Raw genomic sequence first — 21,257 nt, forward strand, 5'->3', positions numbered from 1 at the left:
TGTCATCTGCAGGGGTTATGTCCTCCATGTTCACGCCTGCGCCACCAGATCCCACTGGTTAAATTGCTGTTGAAGTGTTCTCACAACTAATCCCGAGTCCCCGGTTCCATTTAGGTTCTACCCTTAGGTTATTTTTATAGGCCGAGGTGCTCTCAAGAAGATTTATGAAAGCAAATGAAATTTAGCTGGGGGACAATAAATCATCTTTTAATTATGTGGAAGTGCATAACTCCTTTGAAGCTCTTGCATCTTTAGAAGACTTGGACTGACTTTGCACTAATCTGAGCACGGAAGCCCAGACATGCTGCAGCAACGATTCAATGGGGCAAGAGGATCCAGAATTCATGGAGCAGGAGGATACTTCAGAGAGGGGCTTTATTGGCTTTATCTGATTCTGAGTCCACCCCGAGGGGAACTACGGCTGATCGAAGAGGGCTTAGAAACCTGTCATGGAACACTGCTGGATTTCACACTAAACTAGTAAATCCTGATTTTCTCTCCGCCATCAACAATGCAGACATTGTCTTATTGCAAGAAACCTGGTCATTAGAGGTCTTCAGTATCAATGTTTTTTACACACTTTGTAGCGCAGCTATCCCATCTTGTGCAGGAAGAGCTAAGGGGGGTGGGGGGTAGCCATTCTGTTCTCTATTAAATTAACAGTCCTTTCTACTAGAATAATTAATTTTACACCTCATTTTCAGTTGATATTAAATTCCATATTCTTTTAATGCTAGTCTGGTTAATCTGTATAACAATAGTAGTAGAACTTCCTGGACAGTTATAATAAGGAGTTATTAATAATCTGGGCAGAGGACTTGCAGCCAGCATGGAGAAAAGGCAGAGTGCCTACCAAACAGGCATTGCACCCTGCACCCTCAGGAGTGGACGCAGAGCTGCCCTGCTCACCTGCCCGCCTGCAACCAGAAATAAAATGATAATAATGGAAAGTTATTACCATTTCATGTTTCTGCTTCTCACACTGGAGAAAGCAGTGGGGCGACGCTCCCCCGCCCCCGGTGGATGAGCCGCCGTTGTCCAACTCACTTGCTAATACAGCATGCATGCTGCGCCCAGGGCCTGATTTTTGACTCTGAGGTCCAGAACCTTGTTCTGAGGCTTGGAGGAACACACCAAGCGTGCCCACTAGCTTATATAGGACTGCTCTTTATGTCTTGGGTTGGAGATATTAGTTGGTGTTGACAGCATACCATTTTTATAGTTTAAGCACTGAACATACCTTTTAATATGATTCAGGAGTGTGGCACCAATCAGCCCACTCAAATAAAGTTTTTGTATGCCAAATACCAAGCACCTCTAGAACTTGCTATTAAAGCTTTGAAGGTAGCAGGAATCTGTGTGGATATAAGTTTAAGATCACTGAGGCTGGTGGCATCCATTTTGGATTGCCCTTGCTTTTACCTAGCACATGATGGAGGCTGTATGTATTGTCTACAATCCCCAAATGAAGGGCATAATCCTAGACACTAAAGTGTGGGAGAATGGAGACATTGCTACCTATAGAATTGTATGAGAACATTTTATAGCAATGAATTGCTATTTAGTCCTTCCTGAGCATGGCCATTTAGGTAAATGAGAGAAATGGGTGTGAGTCAGCAAATTCGGTTATCAGTGGGAAGGAAGCTTTTGTCTATCCCTGAGTTCTTCTACTTCAGGAAGGCTGATGGCAGCTAGGTGTAGAGGTGTCACACATCATTATTGTCATGTTGTGGGTACTTCTGCCTTGAGCCAGTATCGTCGCTACCTGCTGGGAGAGCTTTCTTCTACAAAGACTGTGTCTGCACCACAGAAAATACATGAAATATGAAAAGGAACCACTTCAAACTAATTCCTGCACATTGACAGTGGGATCAATATCTTCAAGACAAAAGTAAGGAGTCCTCTGCAGAGTACTCTAAGGACTGCTGAGATCCAAAGTTGGTGTCTTCCGCAAAGCCAGCCACCCAAAGATGAGGGGACATCACCACATTTTCTTTCTTGCTTGAATAGCTGTGTGTCTGCCTGTTACATAGGAACCTGTTCTGCCAGCTGAGAAAGGGCAGAACTGTGACTGGCATTGCAGGAGTTGACTGCCTGAGGAAGAATAAGCCTTGTTGCAAGGCCCAGAAGAGCAGACTCTTTGTGGGAAAGTAATCAGTGTTGGCCTGAGTCTGTCCAAACTGCTTCCATTCTCCCTAGATGTTTCTAAGTTTAAGCAACCTAAACTGAACCAGCTAACTGACTCCTAGTATACCCACTCCAGTGACTGCCCCCAGAGGAAGACAGCTAACGTATGCAGAATTTACCTTGTATGCACCGAGACTGCAAAGCCGCACCATGAACCAATGGGTGGAGGCCACACTCCTAGATTGCCACGACCTCCTGATCAGAGTTAAGTATTCTGGAGCTGCTGTCCTTGCATCAGGCCCTCAGCAAAGAGAATAAGATGGGGTCACCTGTCTGAACTGCAGTACCCAAGAGTGGGGCTGCTTGTATATGCAGCTGTGGCCCGCTCGCTGTCCTTAACTCTAAAATGCACTCGATAATTCAGGTAAAACCATCACCTAAACTGATTTTTGACTGTGACCTTTACCACAGATTTATGAGGGGTCTATGCTTTAACAATAACGTTGCCAAAGAGAACTGTTGAGTTAAGAAAATACAGGCTCAATTACGGGTCACAGACCCAGGGAAGCTGCTCATTTGACCCCATAGTGAGGTCAAATGAGATCTAATCTACTGATTTCTGTGCCCTATAGTGCCTGTTGTAGTTGTACGCAACCTTGTGGTGATTAAAATGTTTGTGTGGCATATCTCATTTGGTGTTATTAAAGTAGTTCTACTTTTGCTTAACTCAAAGCACTGGGCTGGGCAATGAACTATCATGCCTATTGTTTGACTATTAGAATTCTTAGTCTAGGGGCGTGGCTACGGCACCGGAAGAAATGGCCGCCGTTCTGGAGAGCTCCGTTGGAACGTAGCCACGACGGTAGCCTTTCCAGGTGTATAAGCGGTCACCCGGTCCTCAAAGCTGCATCTTTCTACAGCAGAACACCTGTGGACTTGAAGGCTGGTCTCATAGCTGCGTGGGGTGTGAGGAGCATGTTGCTTTCTTCGTTTTCGACATTGGCGGTTCGCGCTTGAGACGCGACCGTCATTTTGATGCCTCAGCCTCTGCTACCTTCAGTCACTGCTGCACATTCGTCTGCCTCACGCTGCATTATGCAACAGTGTACTTCTTTTTGAAAAGCACCTCAGGCTTGGATTGTGACTGCTACTAACGAATGGGGTAAGAGAAATGTAACATTTTACGGACTTTTTGCTTTTTGCAGTCCATAGTTGAAGTGCAATCGCCTTTTTTGAAGTGTTTTTTGCGCCAATGGTTTGCCGCTGATTTTTCACATCATGCTACAATTTACACAGCATATTTTCTTCGCAAAGTTGACCCTGGAATGCAAATTCTGTGGATAATTGACGGAACAGGTTTTTTCTATAACTAAGGAACGACCGCCTCTTTTGCTCTTCACTGCTTTATTTCTTCCTCCTGACGCTCCTCAGGATTATCGTTCTACTTCAAACTTCAGATGTAGTTTAAGTCAGTATTTATCCGCTTCAAAACATTTAAACTTCATCTTCATGTTGTAAGAAGGGACTCTTTGTCATCGAATGTTGCTTTTTTGAATGCCATTTACAGGAATTTTAACAAACCAGTTTCTTTATATGTTTTAAGAACTGCCATCTTAGTTTTTGACCTTATCTTCATATTTTTTTACTTTCTCAATGGCAATGCCACGCTGTAACCGAAATTCTTCTCAGCAAACTAATACAGCCAACGTGTCTTTGGAAGACATTAACCCTTTCAGTGTTTTGCAGGATAATATGGAGGATGCAGCTAATGACACTTCTATCACAAAGTGCGCCTCTGCCCATACTTCTCGTCTAAGCTCAAAAACTTCTACTAAATTACCCTCTTCTTCCACTTCTACGCCAGGGAAACGAGTTAAAACGAATCCTCCATTCCCTACCAATATATCCTCACCTATCTCTATGGAGCTTCTACTGGAGGAAATACGTTCACTCAAACCCTACTTGGCGGAAACAAATTCCCGGCTTCAAAACCTCGAAGACAACTGGTCACACACTGAACAAAAAGTAGAGATTCTTGAGAGAAAAGTTGATTCAGCTCAAGTAGTCATTGACCAAGTTCCCTACATACACAGAGAAATTCAGAATCTTAAGCAACAAGTTGAAAACGCAGAAAATCGAAATAGGTGTAACAACCTACGCATTTACGGGCTTGCGGAAGGCCTTGAAGGATCGAATTCCATCTCCTTTTTCAATCATTCTTGCCTACGCTTCTTGGTCTCCCAAACTCTCCAGCTTTAAATATTCAACGTGCGCACCGTTTAGGTCCAGTGTCTCGTCCATCTACTTCCTCTTCTTCTGCAGCAAAACCTAGAGGTGTTATCTTGTACTTTTTGGAATATACCGATCTACTTAAGGTTCTTCAGGCTGCCAAGCAGAAAGGGAAGATTACTTGGGAAGGTTCTAATCTTTTCTTTGCACAAGATTACGCCAAAACCACTGCAGATCGCCGGAAGAAGTTTTTGGAGATTAGGCCTGCTCTTCGTTCCTTGAATGCGCGTTATGGCTTTTTCCATCCTTGCCTCTTTAAAGTAACTTATAATAACAAGACGACAAATTATGAAGACCCGGCGATACTTCAACAATTTTTGAATTCTTGCAGAAATGAATCTATGGACATCCCTAGAGCTTAATTATCGGATATAATTGTTCTGCATTTTGAAGTGATGTTCTGTCAAGATGTCAGTTATTTATTTACTCTTCCCTGCTGTATCTTGTATTTTGTATATTGTATTTTGTTCCATTTTTACCTTTGTTGTTAATATTATCTCTTTTTGGATTCTTTTTAGATGCGGTTTTGTGACCCCTTGATTTATGTGTTCTTTCTTTCTACCTGGAGGTTGTTATTTCTTTGCCGCGTTCTCATGGAGTCTCCAGTCCGGTGTGCTACCTTCCTCATGTGGTTCCACCATCCCCAGTCTTATTGTTGTTTTGAGGTATGTCTTTTTGACATCTTTTTTCATTCGCAATTGTTGAATTGGTATTGTATTTTTGTTCTTTGTTTCTTCCTCCCTCAGTTACTTCTTTTCCTGTTTCTTCCCTTTCTCTTTTTCCTTATCTATTTCTCTATACTTTACATCACTCATCTTATCCTTATCCCTTTAATCTCCTAATTTCTGAGTCTCTTCTGCAATTCTTTCCTCTCCAATTTTTTTCTTAAATGCAATAGAAATCTGAATTCGTATATTGTTTGCATAATGCTTGTTCATGTTCTATTTGATGTTTTATTTTTAGAGTTGTAACTTGGAATGTTAAAGGAGTAAATAACCCTATTAAACGACAAAGGGTACTATCACATTTAGCTAGACTAAACACTGATATTGCATTAATTCAAGAAACTCATTTATCTGACAATGAAGCCGCTAAATTGAAACGAAGTTGGGTGGGCAATGTCTTTTCTTCCCCTGCTTCAGGTAAAAAAATGGAGTTTCTATCTTATGCCATAAGAAATACCAAGTTACAGTTGCCAATCAAGAAACTGATTTGGAGGGCCGTTGGGTCATTGTTAAAATTCTTATAAATCAATTGCGCCTTCTTCTTTTTAATGTATGTGCACCAGTTACTGTGGATAATATATTTTGGATGCAGGTATCAGATAAGCTCCTTTTGTTCGATGATGAGTATATTATTTTTGGTGGGGATTGTAATCAGGTTTTTGACCCTATTTTAGATACAAAATCTTCAGTTAAGTTCTCTAACACAAAGATGCACTCAATTTACTTCCTCCATACGCCGTAAATCTTTAGTTGATATATGGAGGCTCTGCAATCCCACACTTTGAGAGTACAATTTTTATTCTCCCCCGCATCACTCACAATCCCGAATAGACTATCTTTTTTTCAGTAAACCCCTATCTCAACAAGTCTCCCATTCTGAAATTGGTTCTATTTTAATTTCTGACCACGCTCCAGCTTTAGTTGATTTCGAGTTACTTCCTTTTACCCCTCATGCAGGCAGATGGCGTTTTAACAATGTGTTGCTATCAGATACGAACTTCACAAGCCAATTCACCACCTTTGCTTCTGAGTTCTTTTCTTTTAACTCTACCCCGGACTCTTCCCGTGTAATGATTTGGGATTCTTTTAAAGCTGCCGCCAGAGGCTTTATTATAAAATTTGTTTCACACAAAAAAAGTTTTTCAAGAGAAAAATTCTCAGTTACTTGCTAAAATCAAACACCTTGAATATGCTTACTACCATTCGAAATCTGAATCCGCATTAAAGAATCTTATTGATGCAAAATACACTTTTAATAAGCTTTCTACTGAAGCCGCTTCCTCTTATCTTTTAAAAAGCAGTGCCCTATAAAATGGAGGTCAAAATAAGATGGGAAAATTGTTAGCGAACTACTTAAAAATCAGACGTGAAAGGACTAAAATAGACTCTATACGAACTGACTCTGGTTTATCTTTCTTTAAAGATAATAAAATATTGAATGAATTTGTTTCTTTTTATTAAAAATTATATACTCCTGAACAACAACCAACCCCGACAGATCTCTCTACTTACTTTCAATCTATTGAGCCTCCTCTGCCCTATGACATAGACTTTTCCTCCTTAGAATCAGATATCACCACATCTGAAATTTCGCGCACTATTTCGCTATTATAAAGAGGGAAAGCTCCGGGTCCAGATGGCTTTACTATTGAATTTTATACTCACTTTGCAAATCTTTTGATCCCTCATCTCTTATCACTTTACAATGCCTTTATCTCTAGTGGTTCTTCGTCAGGGACCTTTCAAGAGCCCATGATTTGTTTAATACCTAAAGAAAATAAAGATCCATCTCTATGTAAAAACTATAGGCCAATTTCTCTAGTCAATCTAGATTATAAGATTTTTGCTAAAATTCTAGCCCTTCGTATTGATCCTATTCTACCTACTCTTATTGGCTCTGAACAATCGGGCTTTGTAAAGGGTCGTCTATCTTCTGATAATTCCAGAGTCTTTTTTAATATCCTTAGCAAAGCGTCTTCTCTTGAGTACCCCATTGCTGCTATAGCATTAGATGCAGAAAAGGCGTTTGACAGAATTGGTTGGGATTTTATGTTTCAGGCATTAAAATGGATAGGATTTCCCCCTAAACTAATATCTCTTATCGCTATACTATATTCTAGTCCCAAAGCTTCTATTTTTGTAAATGGCAAAACATCAGAGTATTTTCCGCTTTCTATGGGAGTGCGTCAAGGTTGTCCCCTCTCCCCTCTTTTATTTATAATAGCCTTAGAACCCTTTTTAACTAAGATTAGATCGGATGAAAAAATGACTGGCTTCCAACTCGATTCCTCTCATGTCAAAATGTCTGTATATGCGGATGATATTCTTCTGTACTGTTCCAACCCGTCATCCCCTATCCCTTCCTTTTTATCTCAGGTTGACATTTTTTCTCGATTATCGGGGTATCAGCTCAATTCGGATAAATGTGAGGTCTTACCTTTAAATGTTCTATGTCTCAAACATGATTTCATACAAACGGGTTTTTCCTGGCAAACCTCTAAGATTAAATATTTGGGCTTATGGTCTTCCTCCAACATCCCTGAAACTTTATAGATACATTTTATAGTATTATAAAAACCCTATCAAACTCTATTGATCGCTGGCACCCACTTTTTCTTTCTTGGTGGGGACGCTTAGATTCCATCAAGATGATGCTTTCTCCTTTGAGTCTTTATCTTCTCTCTATGATTCCAGTTCATATTCCGGTCTCTTACTTTAAGAAAATTAACTCTCTTTTAACTAAGTTCCTTTGGAAAAACAAACCTTCTCGAATTGCTCTGTCTGCCCTAAAAGTGGACAAGTCATCTGGAGGTCTTAAATTTCCTGACTTTAAATCATATCATTATGCCTTTTCTCTAAAACAATCCTCTCGCTGGCTTTCTGAAGATCAACTTATTCACCCTCCTATCTGGCTGAATATAGAAAAATATTTTGTATCCCCTTTTGAATTCAAAAAATCACTTGCCTTTACTAATAATAATTCTCTCTTTCGCTCTCCAGTTATTTCCCATACATGTAAAATCCTTGCCCCTCTCCTTCATTCTTCTTATCCTTCCTCATCTTCGTTAGATCAGCAACCCATTTGGTATAATAATTGCGCATTAACAATCATACCTTTTATTGGAAAACGTGGAGGCTCAAGGGGCTCCTTTGGATCTCCCAATTACTATTCAATAACATCCCTATGTCTTTGTCAGATTTACAATCAAAATTCTCTTTACCTCCCTCTTGTAAGGCTAAATATGCTCTACTTTGCGCCTCTCTTTCCCAGTACCTCCGTTCCTTACCGGCGAATTCCACTCCTCCATCCAAATGCACTACTATTTTTCCTTTGCTATTAACTCCCACCTCAGCTTCATCTTTCTATTAATGTTTATTTTTCTCTCCTATTAGGAGCAAGGAGAAAGCTGAATTGGCTTGGGAAAAGAACTTAGCCGATTGTTAGCCTATTTCTCTCTGGGATAAATTATGGCTAAAGATTCACAAGACATCTAGAGCTGCTAACACCACACAATCCCTATATTTTATTTACAAACATATTCTATTCACTCCTGCAAAGCTGGCTTCTATTTCTCATGATTCTCCTCCTGCCTGCTGGTCTTGTCCTTGTGTAGCTGCTGACCTAAAACATATGCTTTTTGAGTGTCCTCCGATTTCTCATTTTTGGCATTTGGTCTGGTGTCAAATTAATAAAATCTTTCAAACGCACATCCCTTTTTCACATACTAACATCTTTTTAGGCTCTCTATCATTTTCCTGGCCTACTCCTTCTCACAATCCTACACTACTTTATTTATTATTAGCAATAGCTTTCCATTTGATAACTTCCAATTGGAAACAGTCGGACAAAGTCACTTTCAAAGCATGGTGGAATGCAGTTTGTTTTCATCATAGGCTGGACACTAATTATGTCACTCCCATATCTCTGTCTATTTAAAGAGATCTTTTATGGTTCCCATTATCCTCCTTTTTAGCCTGCGTTGCATCTACAAACATGACATTAGCTAATTCTTCCGATGAAGTCCGGAAACCTCCTTGATATATTTGTCGTCTGTTTACTTCACTATCTTTTATCCCTATGATTACTCCTTTTGTTGTATGGTTTCAATTATAGTTAATATCAGCAATTTCAAAACCTGTTTTTCTATGCATATAAAGTTTTAAATTCAGGTGTTATTTCCAATTTTGATGATGTAATATTTATCCTCTTTACTCCCCTTGTTTCTTTTTCCCTCTCTGATTCCCCCACCCCCTTTCCCCTTTCCCTCTTCTCTTTTTCCTTTTTTTGTTTTCTTTTCCTTTTTCTATAAATTGTTATTGCTGATGTTTATAAGCATATTGTGTTATATCTCTTTATATATTCAATTCTTCTTTCAATAAAGTTAAACTTAAAAAAAAAGAATTCTTAGTCTACATCCCCAAACTCCCTCCCTTAAAAGCCTTTGACTATTCACCCTCAATACCCTGTGAGTCAAGTGTTGATGGGGTGTACTACCAATTTGGATAACCATAGTAGGACAGACTCAGGGCACTAGAGGCAAACTACACAATCACTGCAGTTTTGACCTGTTTGCCAATCCTTGCCCTGTGGCGCCCCCAAATTTGTTTTGAAAGTCACTGTGTTGAGTCCTCGATAGTCCACAAAAATCTTAGGCCTGTTGACCCTTGCTTACACATCAATAGCAGAGGGCTGGTCCATATACATTTGAGGACCTCCATCAGTCCCATGGGCTATCATCTTAATCACATATGCATTGATAAAGTATTGTATGTTCTCTGACATCATGGAAGCCTTGTTCCTTACAGGTATACTGTCCTCTATTATCACTGCAAGGCTGCATATCAGCCCTGAGATTAGGGAAAACAGGTAGGCGAAAAAAGCTAAATGTTGTTCTCCATTCCGAGAAAGCAAGAGGAGAGGACTATTTGGCTTAGACAAAAGTTTTCCATCTATTTATAAAATGTCTTCAGTCTTACTTGATATGTCTGAAGTTTATCAATCACTTTGTGTTTTATCTGGGCCAATTTCCTGCACATGGTTCACCATGTCTTGAGTTACTACCTCGGTCTGTGAATTTTTTTGAATTGCCTTAGTGCTACTGTGATCACAAACTCGATTTTATTTGTCTATATTAAGCATAGTCCTAATCAGTGCTGTTTCTGCTGTTCAATGCCTCACTTTTGTGCTTGGCAACAGTAAGGGAGAAGTTTACATTTTTGTATATTCTTCAAGGGCGAATAGGATCTTGCTGACGGGTTCTATCTGCATGTGCATTGATCTCATTGTTTCTGTTTCAGCCACATGGTTTCTATTGATGCTTATGTGTCAAAACCTATACATTTGTTCTATCTGTGTACTTGTGTGCATTAGCATTTATGTATTCCGGATGCCAAAGATCATCCACTGACTATTGATCTTTGTTTTAAATAAACATTTTCAGGTTTCGTGTAGGTCTGATGGCATAATTTTCTTAAACAGGTTCCCTTCCCAATACTTCGTCATAGAAGTGAGGTGACCATTGGTACCATAAACCCCTCAGTGGAATTCCGGGTCGTCAAAGAGCATATAAGGCAGGAGGACGCCCCACTTTCTCTTTCAGAGTTTCTCCAAGGCACTAATCATGCACCATGGGGGTTTTACTAAATCATTCTACTAAATACCTATACTAGGAATGTATGAGATGGAGAATTGCTAATGTACTCAAATTCATGTAGGTAAACATGAACGTGCTCCCTGATCAATGACCACTATTATGGGTAACTTGACCTAATAAGTGATCCAATGAGAGCATTCACCACTCCACAATCAGTTGTGCTTCTTAATGTCTCTTGTAACCTTTTGCATTGCTCTACAACATGTACTTATTTGGTTTTGAGGTATTGTGAGGCTCTAAGTGGCTAACGATGTTATTTTCCCCTGGGCCTTTATTGACAAACATCCTCGGGCAGCTCTGGAAGGCCCAATGGCTTACGCACTTTGTTACTAGCAGAACACTCTGCCCCCCCTTCAATAAGAGCAGGTAGCTTTGAGCTCTGCACTTAAAATACTGGTCATGAAATAAGTTTGCAACAGCTATTACTTTAAATGAGATGTTATTAATTGCATTTGTTTGTAGTGTGCTGTTTTTGCTATATGGATTATCTTGCTTTATCTGACACTTAGCAATGCTGAGCTCCTTAGTTTACCACTTCTTTTTCTTAACACAAAGCCTATGAGATTTCACAAATGGATACCAGAAGAACATGGTTTTCACGACAGCACTTTTCTTACTTTTATTAACTATTCTTTTCCAAAGCACCACCCATTTACTCTTACCTCCATTGCTGTCCACTGTCAGTGTTGTTTTGTTTGTATGCAGTGATCAGGTCCAACGAGACTCTGTTTTTCTAATCATTAGCCAGGGGCCATCGGCTTGTTTGTACAAACCTACTGCCCATTACCAACAGACCATGGACTCCGAGGGTAGTTGTTCTCCACATACGTTACTCATGCCATGACTGGCCCAAACAGGACCATCCTCAAGATTATCCTGATGAATCACAACACAACAGCTCAGCAGTGTTCCTGGTGATACTCGGTGTCTCAGTCTTGCAGGCAGTGCTTTTCTGATTCCTTCAATAGCTACTCTGAGGCAACACGGAGAAGCACTTACAATTTACTGCTGGTGAGAGCAAGATCCAGAACAGCAGACTGGTTCTACTCGCTCCACTTCAAACGCCTGTGCATCAAGCTTTCTGGAGCCACGCAGGGTCTTCAGATTGCTTTGATATCCCACACACCTTTCATACTAGGTGTTATATGCTCAGTGAGGAGCCCATAGCAAAAATTGCCGACTGAGACAAGCTTCTAAACAAGCCGACCATCCTGCATGAAGTTTTCAATCACTTTTACTCTAGAAGGAGCCCAGCTAGAATTTCAAATATTTGGACTGGAGCACCATCTTGTCGGCTTAATTTGGAAGACGGACATCAACAAGGGACCTCATCTGTTCATCTTCCCTCTTCTCCTGAGTGTCTGGGTGGAGGCACATGGATCACCTGTAGTTATTTGAAACAAACAACAATGTACTTAGACGGGATATCGACATTTTAAAGTCAGAATCAAATTTATCTGATGATGTGCAATCCATAAAATCACAACAGGGTGCATGGATATAATATCTCAGTAAGAAAGATCAAAAAACTAAACTTTTGGATGACACAAAATTGCTAAAAGAAGAATATGATGAAAATATTATAGTTTAATAAAAATGAAACTTATCAGGTAGATTCGTAATACATTAGTTTCAGTTGCACAATAGCAAATATTGCACCAATCATTTTTAAAGGTGACAGACTGAGATGTGTGTACAAGTGGACAATTTTTGTCAATGCACATCACAGTCCAATATTTTAAATGTGTTGGCTTTAATTGCCATTACTCGTGAGGAACATTTCCTAAGGAAATAACACAGATTGGTATTATTGGCAGTTAGAATCAAATATTTTCAGTAGTAGCAATATAATTCTGCACTGTTTGTAATATGTAGTTAGGAAAAAGCTTCCTTTTTGCACTTTAAATTGCAAAATTTTAATCTAAAACAAATATTGGCAAAGCTAATAGGCCTGGAGATGCTGTCAGTCTTTTGGCTTCGACAATACTTGTTTTGCCCTGGTTTATATAAAACCTTATAGCTGTGGGCTCCGGGAAGCCCTTACCAGTATAAACAAATAAACATTTGCTAGAAGCAAAAATCTTTTTGGTCTCAAAAAGCACACTTTGTGTGTGTGGATGTGCTACTTGTGAAAGAGCAGAATGCTGTCAATCATAGTCAAGTTAGCCAGTGGCTGAATTGGGCTGACCCACTGCCCATGCTGTACGCTGTGGTGGGCAGAAGAAAAATTTAAATGATACAACAACAGACCAATGGTGAACGAGGGCCGGCTAAACTGCTCCACTGCCTGCTCCTAAAGTGCCACTCAGCAGTCAGGCATGCCACTGACAGAGCGGACAATATCCTACAACACAACATCGACATGTGTATTCACTGAAACTTGGTTAACAGATAATTCATCCCCTTATATCGACCTCCTCATCCCCCAGGACTTCTCAATCATTTGCAGAGACCGCCAAGATAGAGGGGGGTGGGGGTAGGGGTGGAGTAGCCGTTATACACAAAAACAGGCTTTGCATGACACACCTCCACACACCCAACTTCCACTCCTTTGAATATTTAGGAGTGCAGCTCTCCTCAAAAGGTCCCATCCCCATCAAATTTCATCTCATCTATCACCCTCCAGGTGACATTCCTGGATTCCACGAAGACTTAGCTGACCCAATACCATTAAACTCCCATAACGACTGCACCAACATTATATTAGGAGACCTTAAATTACCCCTGAACAATGCAAAGGGCCCCACAGTACTAATCTTTACCTCACTCCTGGAAGTGAACGATCTTACCTAGTACTGCCAGGAACAAACCTTCGACAAGTGCGCTATCCTTGACACAATCATCTCCAAACACAACATACTTTCCCTGCACTCCATCCTCCCATCACACTGGAACGATCTTAATCTAATTCTGTACCAGCTCAATACCTTTCATCAAAGGCCCGCCACAAACCCATCCGTCCCAAGCGCTGGGCGAAGAACATCCACCAAATCCCCCAAGCAGAGTTAGAAACACTTGTCAACTCCCAAATCCACCTGCTCCTCTGCCAATGACCTTAAGGACCATTACAACATAAAAATTACTGAACTCTTTAAAGCAATCGCACCTTTGAAACTCAAGAAGTCAACAAGTATCCCCTCCAGATCCTGGTTTAATAACGACTTAAACAATGAGAGGCGTCAACTCCGTTCAGCGGAAAGAACATGGAGACAGTACCCATCTGAAGCTAATCTCTCCATCCTCTGAGATGAACGTCAAAAATGCATAAAAATACCATCTGAGAAAAATCCTCCTTTTTCCGGGAGCAACTGGACTGGCCCAAAAACAGACCCAAAGATCTTTTCAACATCATAAAGCAGCAAACATCCCCCTTCCAGCGATTAACAACTCAACCAAACTCTGTGAAGAATTTGCAAAACAAAATCCTGAAAAAGTATTGAGTATTAATCTCTTCCTTGATCCTCCCACCCCGCCACCTTACACAAAGGATGCCCCCAGTGGAAAGGGCCCCTCCCAAACCCATCCTTTAAATACAGCTCATATCCCCTTCTTGTCAAAATAGATCCTCCTTCATCAACACAGCTCTTCAACTACCTGCAACTGAAAAACAAAGCAACCTGGTCTGAATTCAATTATGTCCATGAAGATGTCTGCAAAATATTTGCGAACATGAAGCAGACATTGCACATCTCAAACCCTACCCCGGAGGCACTTGTAAAAAAGCTCAGTCAAATCATCTCTCTTATATGGACCAAAATCATCAACTCCTCCCTATCGAGCGGCTCTATTCCGGCTCCCCTCAAACTTGGCCAATTAACACCTCTCATCAAAAAACGAGACGCAGACCCAAATGACCTTAATAACTACAGACCCATAACTAACATCCCTCTCCTCGTGAAAACCATCGAAAAATGTGTGCTTGAGCAACTCAACAACCACATTGAAAAAAACTACTTACATGACACCTTCCAGTCAGGTTTCAGGAAAGGCTGCAGTACAGAGACCGCCATATTAAACATCATAGACGTTCTTCACAGATCTCTCGATAAAGGGCAGGCTTGCATCCTAGTCCTGGATTTATCAGCCGCCTTCGACACTGTTAACCATGACATCCTCCTAAACATCCTCTCTCTTTTTAATTTATATGTAGCTCCACTTGCACAAATAATAAGGAACAACGGCTTCACTCCTATATCCTACGCCGACGACACCCAAATTGTGGTGTCAATAAGCAAGGAGGTACAGGACACAGCAGAAAAATTTCAAATCTGCATGACAAAAATCAGTCAATGGATGAAAATGAATTGCTTAAAGTTAAACGGGGACAAGAGTGAGGTCATGATACTAGGAAGAGACACAAATATATGGTCCCCCATATGGTGGCCTAAAGATATGGGAAGATGCCCAGAGTCGTCAGAAAAGGTAAAAAACCTAGGGATCATGTTAGACACTAACCTTTCTTTCGACGCTCAAGCCAGCAAACTAGCTTCGTCACTCTGGTACATTCTAAAAATGATCAAAAAGATTCTACCGTACTTACCGTATGATTCACGCAAGACAGTGGTGACAGCACTAGCCTTGTCCAGACTGGATTACGGGAACGGCTTATACGCCGGAGCAAGGAAGAAAATCCTACTTAAACTACAACGCCTGCAGAATGCAGCAGCCAGGTAGATACTAGGAATACCAAAGTTCGAACAAGTAAGCCATAAACTAAAAAATCTGCACTGGCTACCAATTGTAAGTAGGATACATTTTAAATCATTATGCTTAGCATACAAGGCACTAAACGGAATTGGATCACAATTTCTAAAATCACATCTGCAACTATATGAGCCAAACAGATTACTCAGATCCAGCCAAACGAAATGCATCAGGGTCCCTAGATTTCGGAAAACTAACTGGGGCGGAAGAAGCTTCCTGGTACACGCAGCAAGAATATGGAACCAACTACCACTAGACATAAAAACTAGTCCATCCCTGAAATCCTTCAGAAAGGAAGTCAAAACATGGCTTTTCTCCACACATCTGTAGTCAACATCATCAGACCCAGTGGTATATCTCAGCGCCAAGACGCCCTCGGGCAATCGCGCGCTATACAAATAGTTAAATCAAATCAAATCAAATCGAAGAGAGCAGGCATCAATGGGACTGTCCTTTAGTGGTCTGCATTCTTCCTAAGCAAGCACACACAGCTAATCAAATTCAACAACAAAATCTCAAATGCATCGCCAGTCCCACAAGGTGTTCCGCAAGGGTCAACCCTGTCCCCTGCCATAGTCAACCTCTATATGGATCCTCTCACAGTTATCCTGAAACAAGCTAGAATTGTCTATCAACTCTATGAGGTTGACCCTCAACTCTACGTGAAAATCTCATCAGTCACAGACATCCAGTACCTAAATAGTACTCTATACACGGTTCAATTCTGGCTAACCAACAACCACCTCAACATCAACCCCAACAAAACAGAGCTCCTCCTCATCCAACCCAAAGAAAATTCATTTCCCGTAGCTGACTGGCTCAACAACATCACTGCACTAAACTGCAAACTGTCCATCTCCCACTCTTTCAAACCCCCGGGAATCACACTCGACAGTCACTTAAGAATGAAGGAGCATATTACCGCCACTGCAAAAAGTGCCTTCTACTTGCTGAAAAAACTGAAAATACTCAAACCCTTCAAACTGAGTGATGACCTCTAGACCGTAGAACAAGCCCTCGTCATCCCCAAGCTGGACTATGGTGACGGATAATCACGGGCGTCCCAAAAAATACCTAGCTCCACTGAAAGCAACTTTCCACACTGCAGCCAGGCTACAATCCAGGAGCAGTTTTTTCTTCGGGGCAGAAGAGCGTTGGCCCACTAGGGACCAGCTGCATGAATTAAATACTTTTTTCCAAGCCCAAAAACTAGTGCGCTCCCTGGCTGCTCTGTGGGGGCAGGGCGTTTAAAAGCAGGGGATGGCCAATCAGACAGTGACTTCAGACCACATCACTTGACGGCCAGTGAGCATGTCGGGTTGGACAGGTCTCGGACTGTGTACGATCCAGCATGCGCACTTCAGGTCTAGAAACCAGCACTTCATTTGTGAGCCAGGGAAGCAAAACACAGCCCTCTGGCAGCCTTTGGAGTATTGTGTTCACCTGCCTCGGCCAATCTCTTGTTTGCTGTCATGGAGTTTTAAGTTTAATGCTGCATAAGAGCAAATCCTGGATTCGGTTAAGAAGCCTGCAATTGCGAGTCCACGCTTTCCAGGAAGCGCAGAGGCGGGGTTATTAAGGGCATAACCAATTACTCTGTGGCTTTATTTCGAAGCCACTGTGATTGGTAATACCGTCACATGACCTACTGGAGGAGGAAGTGAGAGTATGACAGCTAGCCCTGCGCTCTATGCTGAGTGGAAGGAGGAGGGGTCTCAGGACTGAAGGCTTGACTCCTGTCCCTTGACAAATCTGCCCACACCTACAAAGGCAGCAATGCCGCAGTATAATTGTGTGTTCCCTCCCTCTAGCCACCATGTATTCCTAACATGTGAGTGTCATTCCTTTTTTAGTTTGGTATGTAGGGCTGTATGTTTAATTATCACAATACTCATCCTTATGAGACCAAGCTTTAGCCGGCAATTCACCTGGGACCCACTGAAGCCTGACCGTGGAAGGGGGAAAGTGGTAGGCATAGGCGGGGGCACCCGAAGGCGTGCATTTAAACACAAGGCAAGCAAGATGTTGCAAGCACCTTGCCATCATGATAAGTGTAGTGACTGTAATCGGTAGAGGGGCATTAACGGAGTGGACTCCACGGGGGAGGGATTGATGCCCCACGACTTTCAAATGACACCAACCGCCACTGCTACTATCAGGAGAGAGGTGACATGACCACATCACTCCCACTCTCAAGCAGCTCAATTGGCTTCCAATATAGGCAAGGGCCATATTCAAAACTGCATGCATAACTCACAAAGCGCTTCACATGGATAAGCCAACCAACCTCTCAAACAAATCAAATGCCAGGCAAAGGAGACCTCTACAAAGCTCAAACAGCCTTCTCCTGATTCCACATAAATTTGAGAAAGAGAAATCTCATGCCGGCTCCTTCTTCTGGAATGCGCGCTTCCTCAAGACTTAAGCGAAAAGCAATCTCTCCCCCACTTAAAGACGAAACTAAAACTCCTTCTAATTAACAGATAATTGAACACACCCTCCTAAAGCTTTTGACAGATATCTCAGGAAGAACCCTTATGCCTCCACTCCTGCGCCACAAAGAGGCTCAACCATAGCTACTCGTGAACTATCTGCCCCATACAATTCTAATGCACGTTGCAGCTCATGTATTCTTAAAATATTATAAATATATATATATATATATATATATATATATATATATATATATATATATATATATATATATATATATATATATATATATATATAACCAACAACCTTCTCACCTCCTCAGAAATGCCGGGACGCGAAAAGCGGCGGTGCGCCACAGGGTCCGAGGTCGCCCTGTCATCAATAAAGTTTCACCATGCAAAAAAAGCACGCGTGCACTCCTTCCAAAGTAGACACCATCTTCAAGATTAATCGAATAGTGAGCAAGGCGGTTTCCGCCGAAACGCGTAGGGTGTGCTTTTCTGGCTTTAATGCACTTTCAATAAATCTATTCGATTAATCTTGAAGACGATGTCTACTTTGGAAGGAGTGCACGCGTGCATGGTGAAACTTTATATATATATATATATATATATATATATATATATATATATATATATATAAACACTGAAAAAATCACAGGTTTCAGGGATGTTCTAGTTAGTTGGACGCTTCACTTGTACAAAACCAGAGAAATTCAGCCATTATAGTTAGTTGAGCTAACTATAACTCGCGCCCCCGCAATGCACTGCTGATGATGTCACATATTACATCATTCATGACATGGTCAGTGACATCACTGATGACATCACTGATGACATCTCAAATGACATCACTGATAACATTACTGATGACATCATCCAGTGACTGTGTGTTTCTGTAAAGTTTAAATATGGTTCATATATATATATATATATATATATATACATATATATATTCAATGAAAAAACCAAAGGTTTCACACATGTTATAGTTAGCTGGACATTTCACTCGTAAAAAACCATTGAAATTCCCCCGTTATAGTTAGTTCAGCTAACTATAACTCGCGCGCCCGCAATGCACTACTGATGACGTCACATATTACATCACTCATGACATGGTCACTGACATCACTCATGACATCACTGATGACATCTCAAATGACATCACTGATGACATCATCCAGTGATTGTGTGTTTTTCTGAAAATTAAATATGTTTTATATTTATGTATATCTCAAGGTCAATGGAAGAATAAATGGGTATATAAGTGTCTAAATGGATGCTTTTTTTTAAAAAAAAAAATTGTGTAACTGACTGATTAAGTGTATCATAGTGAATACATGGCTTACTGAGTAATCTTTAAATATGAAAATATCTGTATCAGTTTCTTACTTTGTGTATAAGTGGCTGCATGGGTTGGTGAGTAGCTACATGAGTGTCTATATAGGTTATTAGTTGGTTTTTTATCAGTATGAGTGTCTGAGTTTCTGTATGGTTCGGTGGGGGGTATTACTTAGTGCATAGGTGCATGAATGAGTGACTCACTGTTTGTATGTGTTGAATACAGAATATGTGCAGGACTGTATGGGTGGATGAGTGTGTGCATGGGTGTGTTAGTGAGTGAATGACTGTCTCTATAGTGTCTTTATGAGTAACTACATATGTTTTAAACTAGTATATGTGACTATTGGTGTATATAAGTGAGTATATGTGAGAGTGAGAGATTGGAAGAGTTCCTGTATGAATAAGTATGTGTTTCTATAAGTTATTGTTTAAAAGAGTAAGTATATGTAAGTTTCTGTAGAAGTAAGTGTGGTGGTGTGTGTATAACTGTATATGCAAGTAAATGGATGTTTGATTCTTTATTAGCATGAGTGACTATGTGTGTGAGTAACTCTATGGATGAGTGGCGTTGTGTAACAGGATGTATAGGTGTATGAATACATATGATGAGTGAGTACATGTATGAGTGACTGTAGAGGACTGTTGGTGAATGACTGTATGTGTATGTGGTTCTTAGAATTACTGATTAGGTTGTTGTAACTGATATTGATATGTTCATTATTTTGAACATTTTAGTTTCTATTTTTGAATGTGTGTTTCAATGGTTATATTAGGGGAAGAGGAGGTCTGCCACTCTATCACAAGGATGATGTCATCAGTGATGTCATCAGTGATGTCATTTGAGATGTCATCAGTAATGTCATGAGTGATGTCAGTGACCATGTCATGAGTGATGTAATATGTGACGTCATCAGTAGTGCATTGCGGGCGCGCGAGTTATAGTTAGCTGAACTAACTATAACGGGGGAATTTCAATGGTTTTTTACGAGTGAAATGTCCAGCTAACTATAACATGTGTGAAACCTTTGGTTTTTTCATTGAATTTCTAAGGTTTTTTAAATGCTAATTCCTAACTATAACTTGTGTGAAACCCATGGTTTTTTCAGTGAATTTGCAAGGTTTTTTAAATGCTAATTCCTAACTATAACATGAGTGAAACCCATGGTTTTTTCAGTGAATTTGCAAGGTTTTTTAAATGGTAATTTTTTATTTTTTTTTCTTTTTTTTTTACATATTTTTATTTTAATTTTCTATCCTTTTTTAAAGACTATGGTTAAATTTTAAAAATTCTACAATATGTTTTTATTTTACCATTTTTTTAAAATAAACAGGTAACATTTATTAGTATTACATATTTTTTTTTTTTCCTTTTGTTTTTTTTTTAATTTTTTTTTTTTAACGTGCGCGTACGGTAAGCGCACGTCTTGCTTTAATTACGTTAGATTTCTACGCTGTTTGCGTTCATTTACGCAATTTGCGTAGACGCACGTCACGCGCGCACAGCGCGTAACGCGTACGCTGCACGCGCACGTTACGCGGAAGTGAAGGGGCGTGCCTGTTTTGCGCATGCGCGCGTGCGCGTGTCTTTTTTACGCGCATGCGTACTTTTGCCGTAAGCGCACCGTAAGCGCACCGTAAGCGTACGGTGGGTCATGTGATCATGAAACACAACTTTTGATTGGTTGAAACTACTTTCAGTTCTAGAACTCTCCTACACCACACCCATTCCCCTCATTTCTGCTTGTGATCCCTTAGGAGAAGGAGCTGGGTTGTCTTTGTGATACGATGGCAGAACAGCAGAGCCCTTCTGAGAGTGAGGCTAGCAGCACTACCTTGAGGCAGAGAACGAGGAAACAAAAGACCTCTTTCATATGGGAGTATTTTTCTTTTCCAGAGGGCCAGCAAAAGGTAAATGCACCCTTAGTGACTTGTAAGCTGTGTAAGCGTGTACTTTCAAGAGGGAATCCCAACAAGAAGTATTC

General features: G+C 40.7%; 1 protein-coding gene across 1 annotated transcript in view; it reads right to left on the bottom strand.

The window, feature by feature from the left end:
* The window catches only part of LARP1B (La ribonucleoprotein 1B), a 574,280-nt gene that overhangs the window by 352,984 nt on the left and 200,039 nt on the right, over nt 1-21,257 (bottom strand). Inside the window, exon 4 of the mRNA XM_085643073.1 lies at nt 11,458-12,179. Within this exon, the coding sequence (XP_085499199.1) occupies nt 11,458-11,463 (6 nt within the window). The 5' untranslated portion in view covers nt 11,464-12,179. The remainder of the gene's footprint in view (nt 1-11,457; nt 12,180-21,257) is intronic.

The sequence above is a fragment of the Triturus cristatus genome, chromosome 2_2, assembly GCF_964204655.1.
Source record: "Triturus cristatus chromosome 2_2, aTriCri1.1, whole genome shotgun sequence".
Taxonomy (NCBI): domain Eukaryota; kingdom Metazoa; phylum Chordata; class Amphibia; order Caudata; family Salamandridae; genus Triturus; species Triturus cristatus.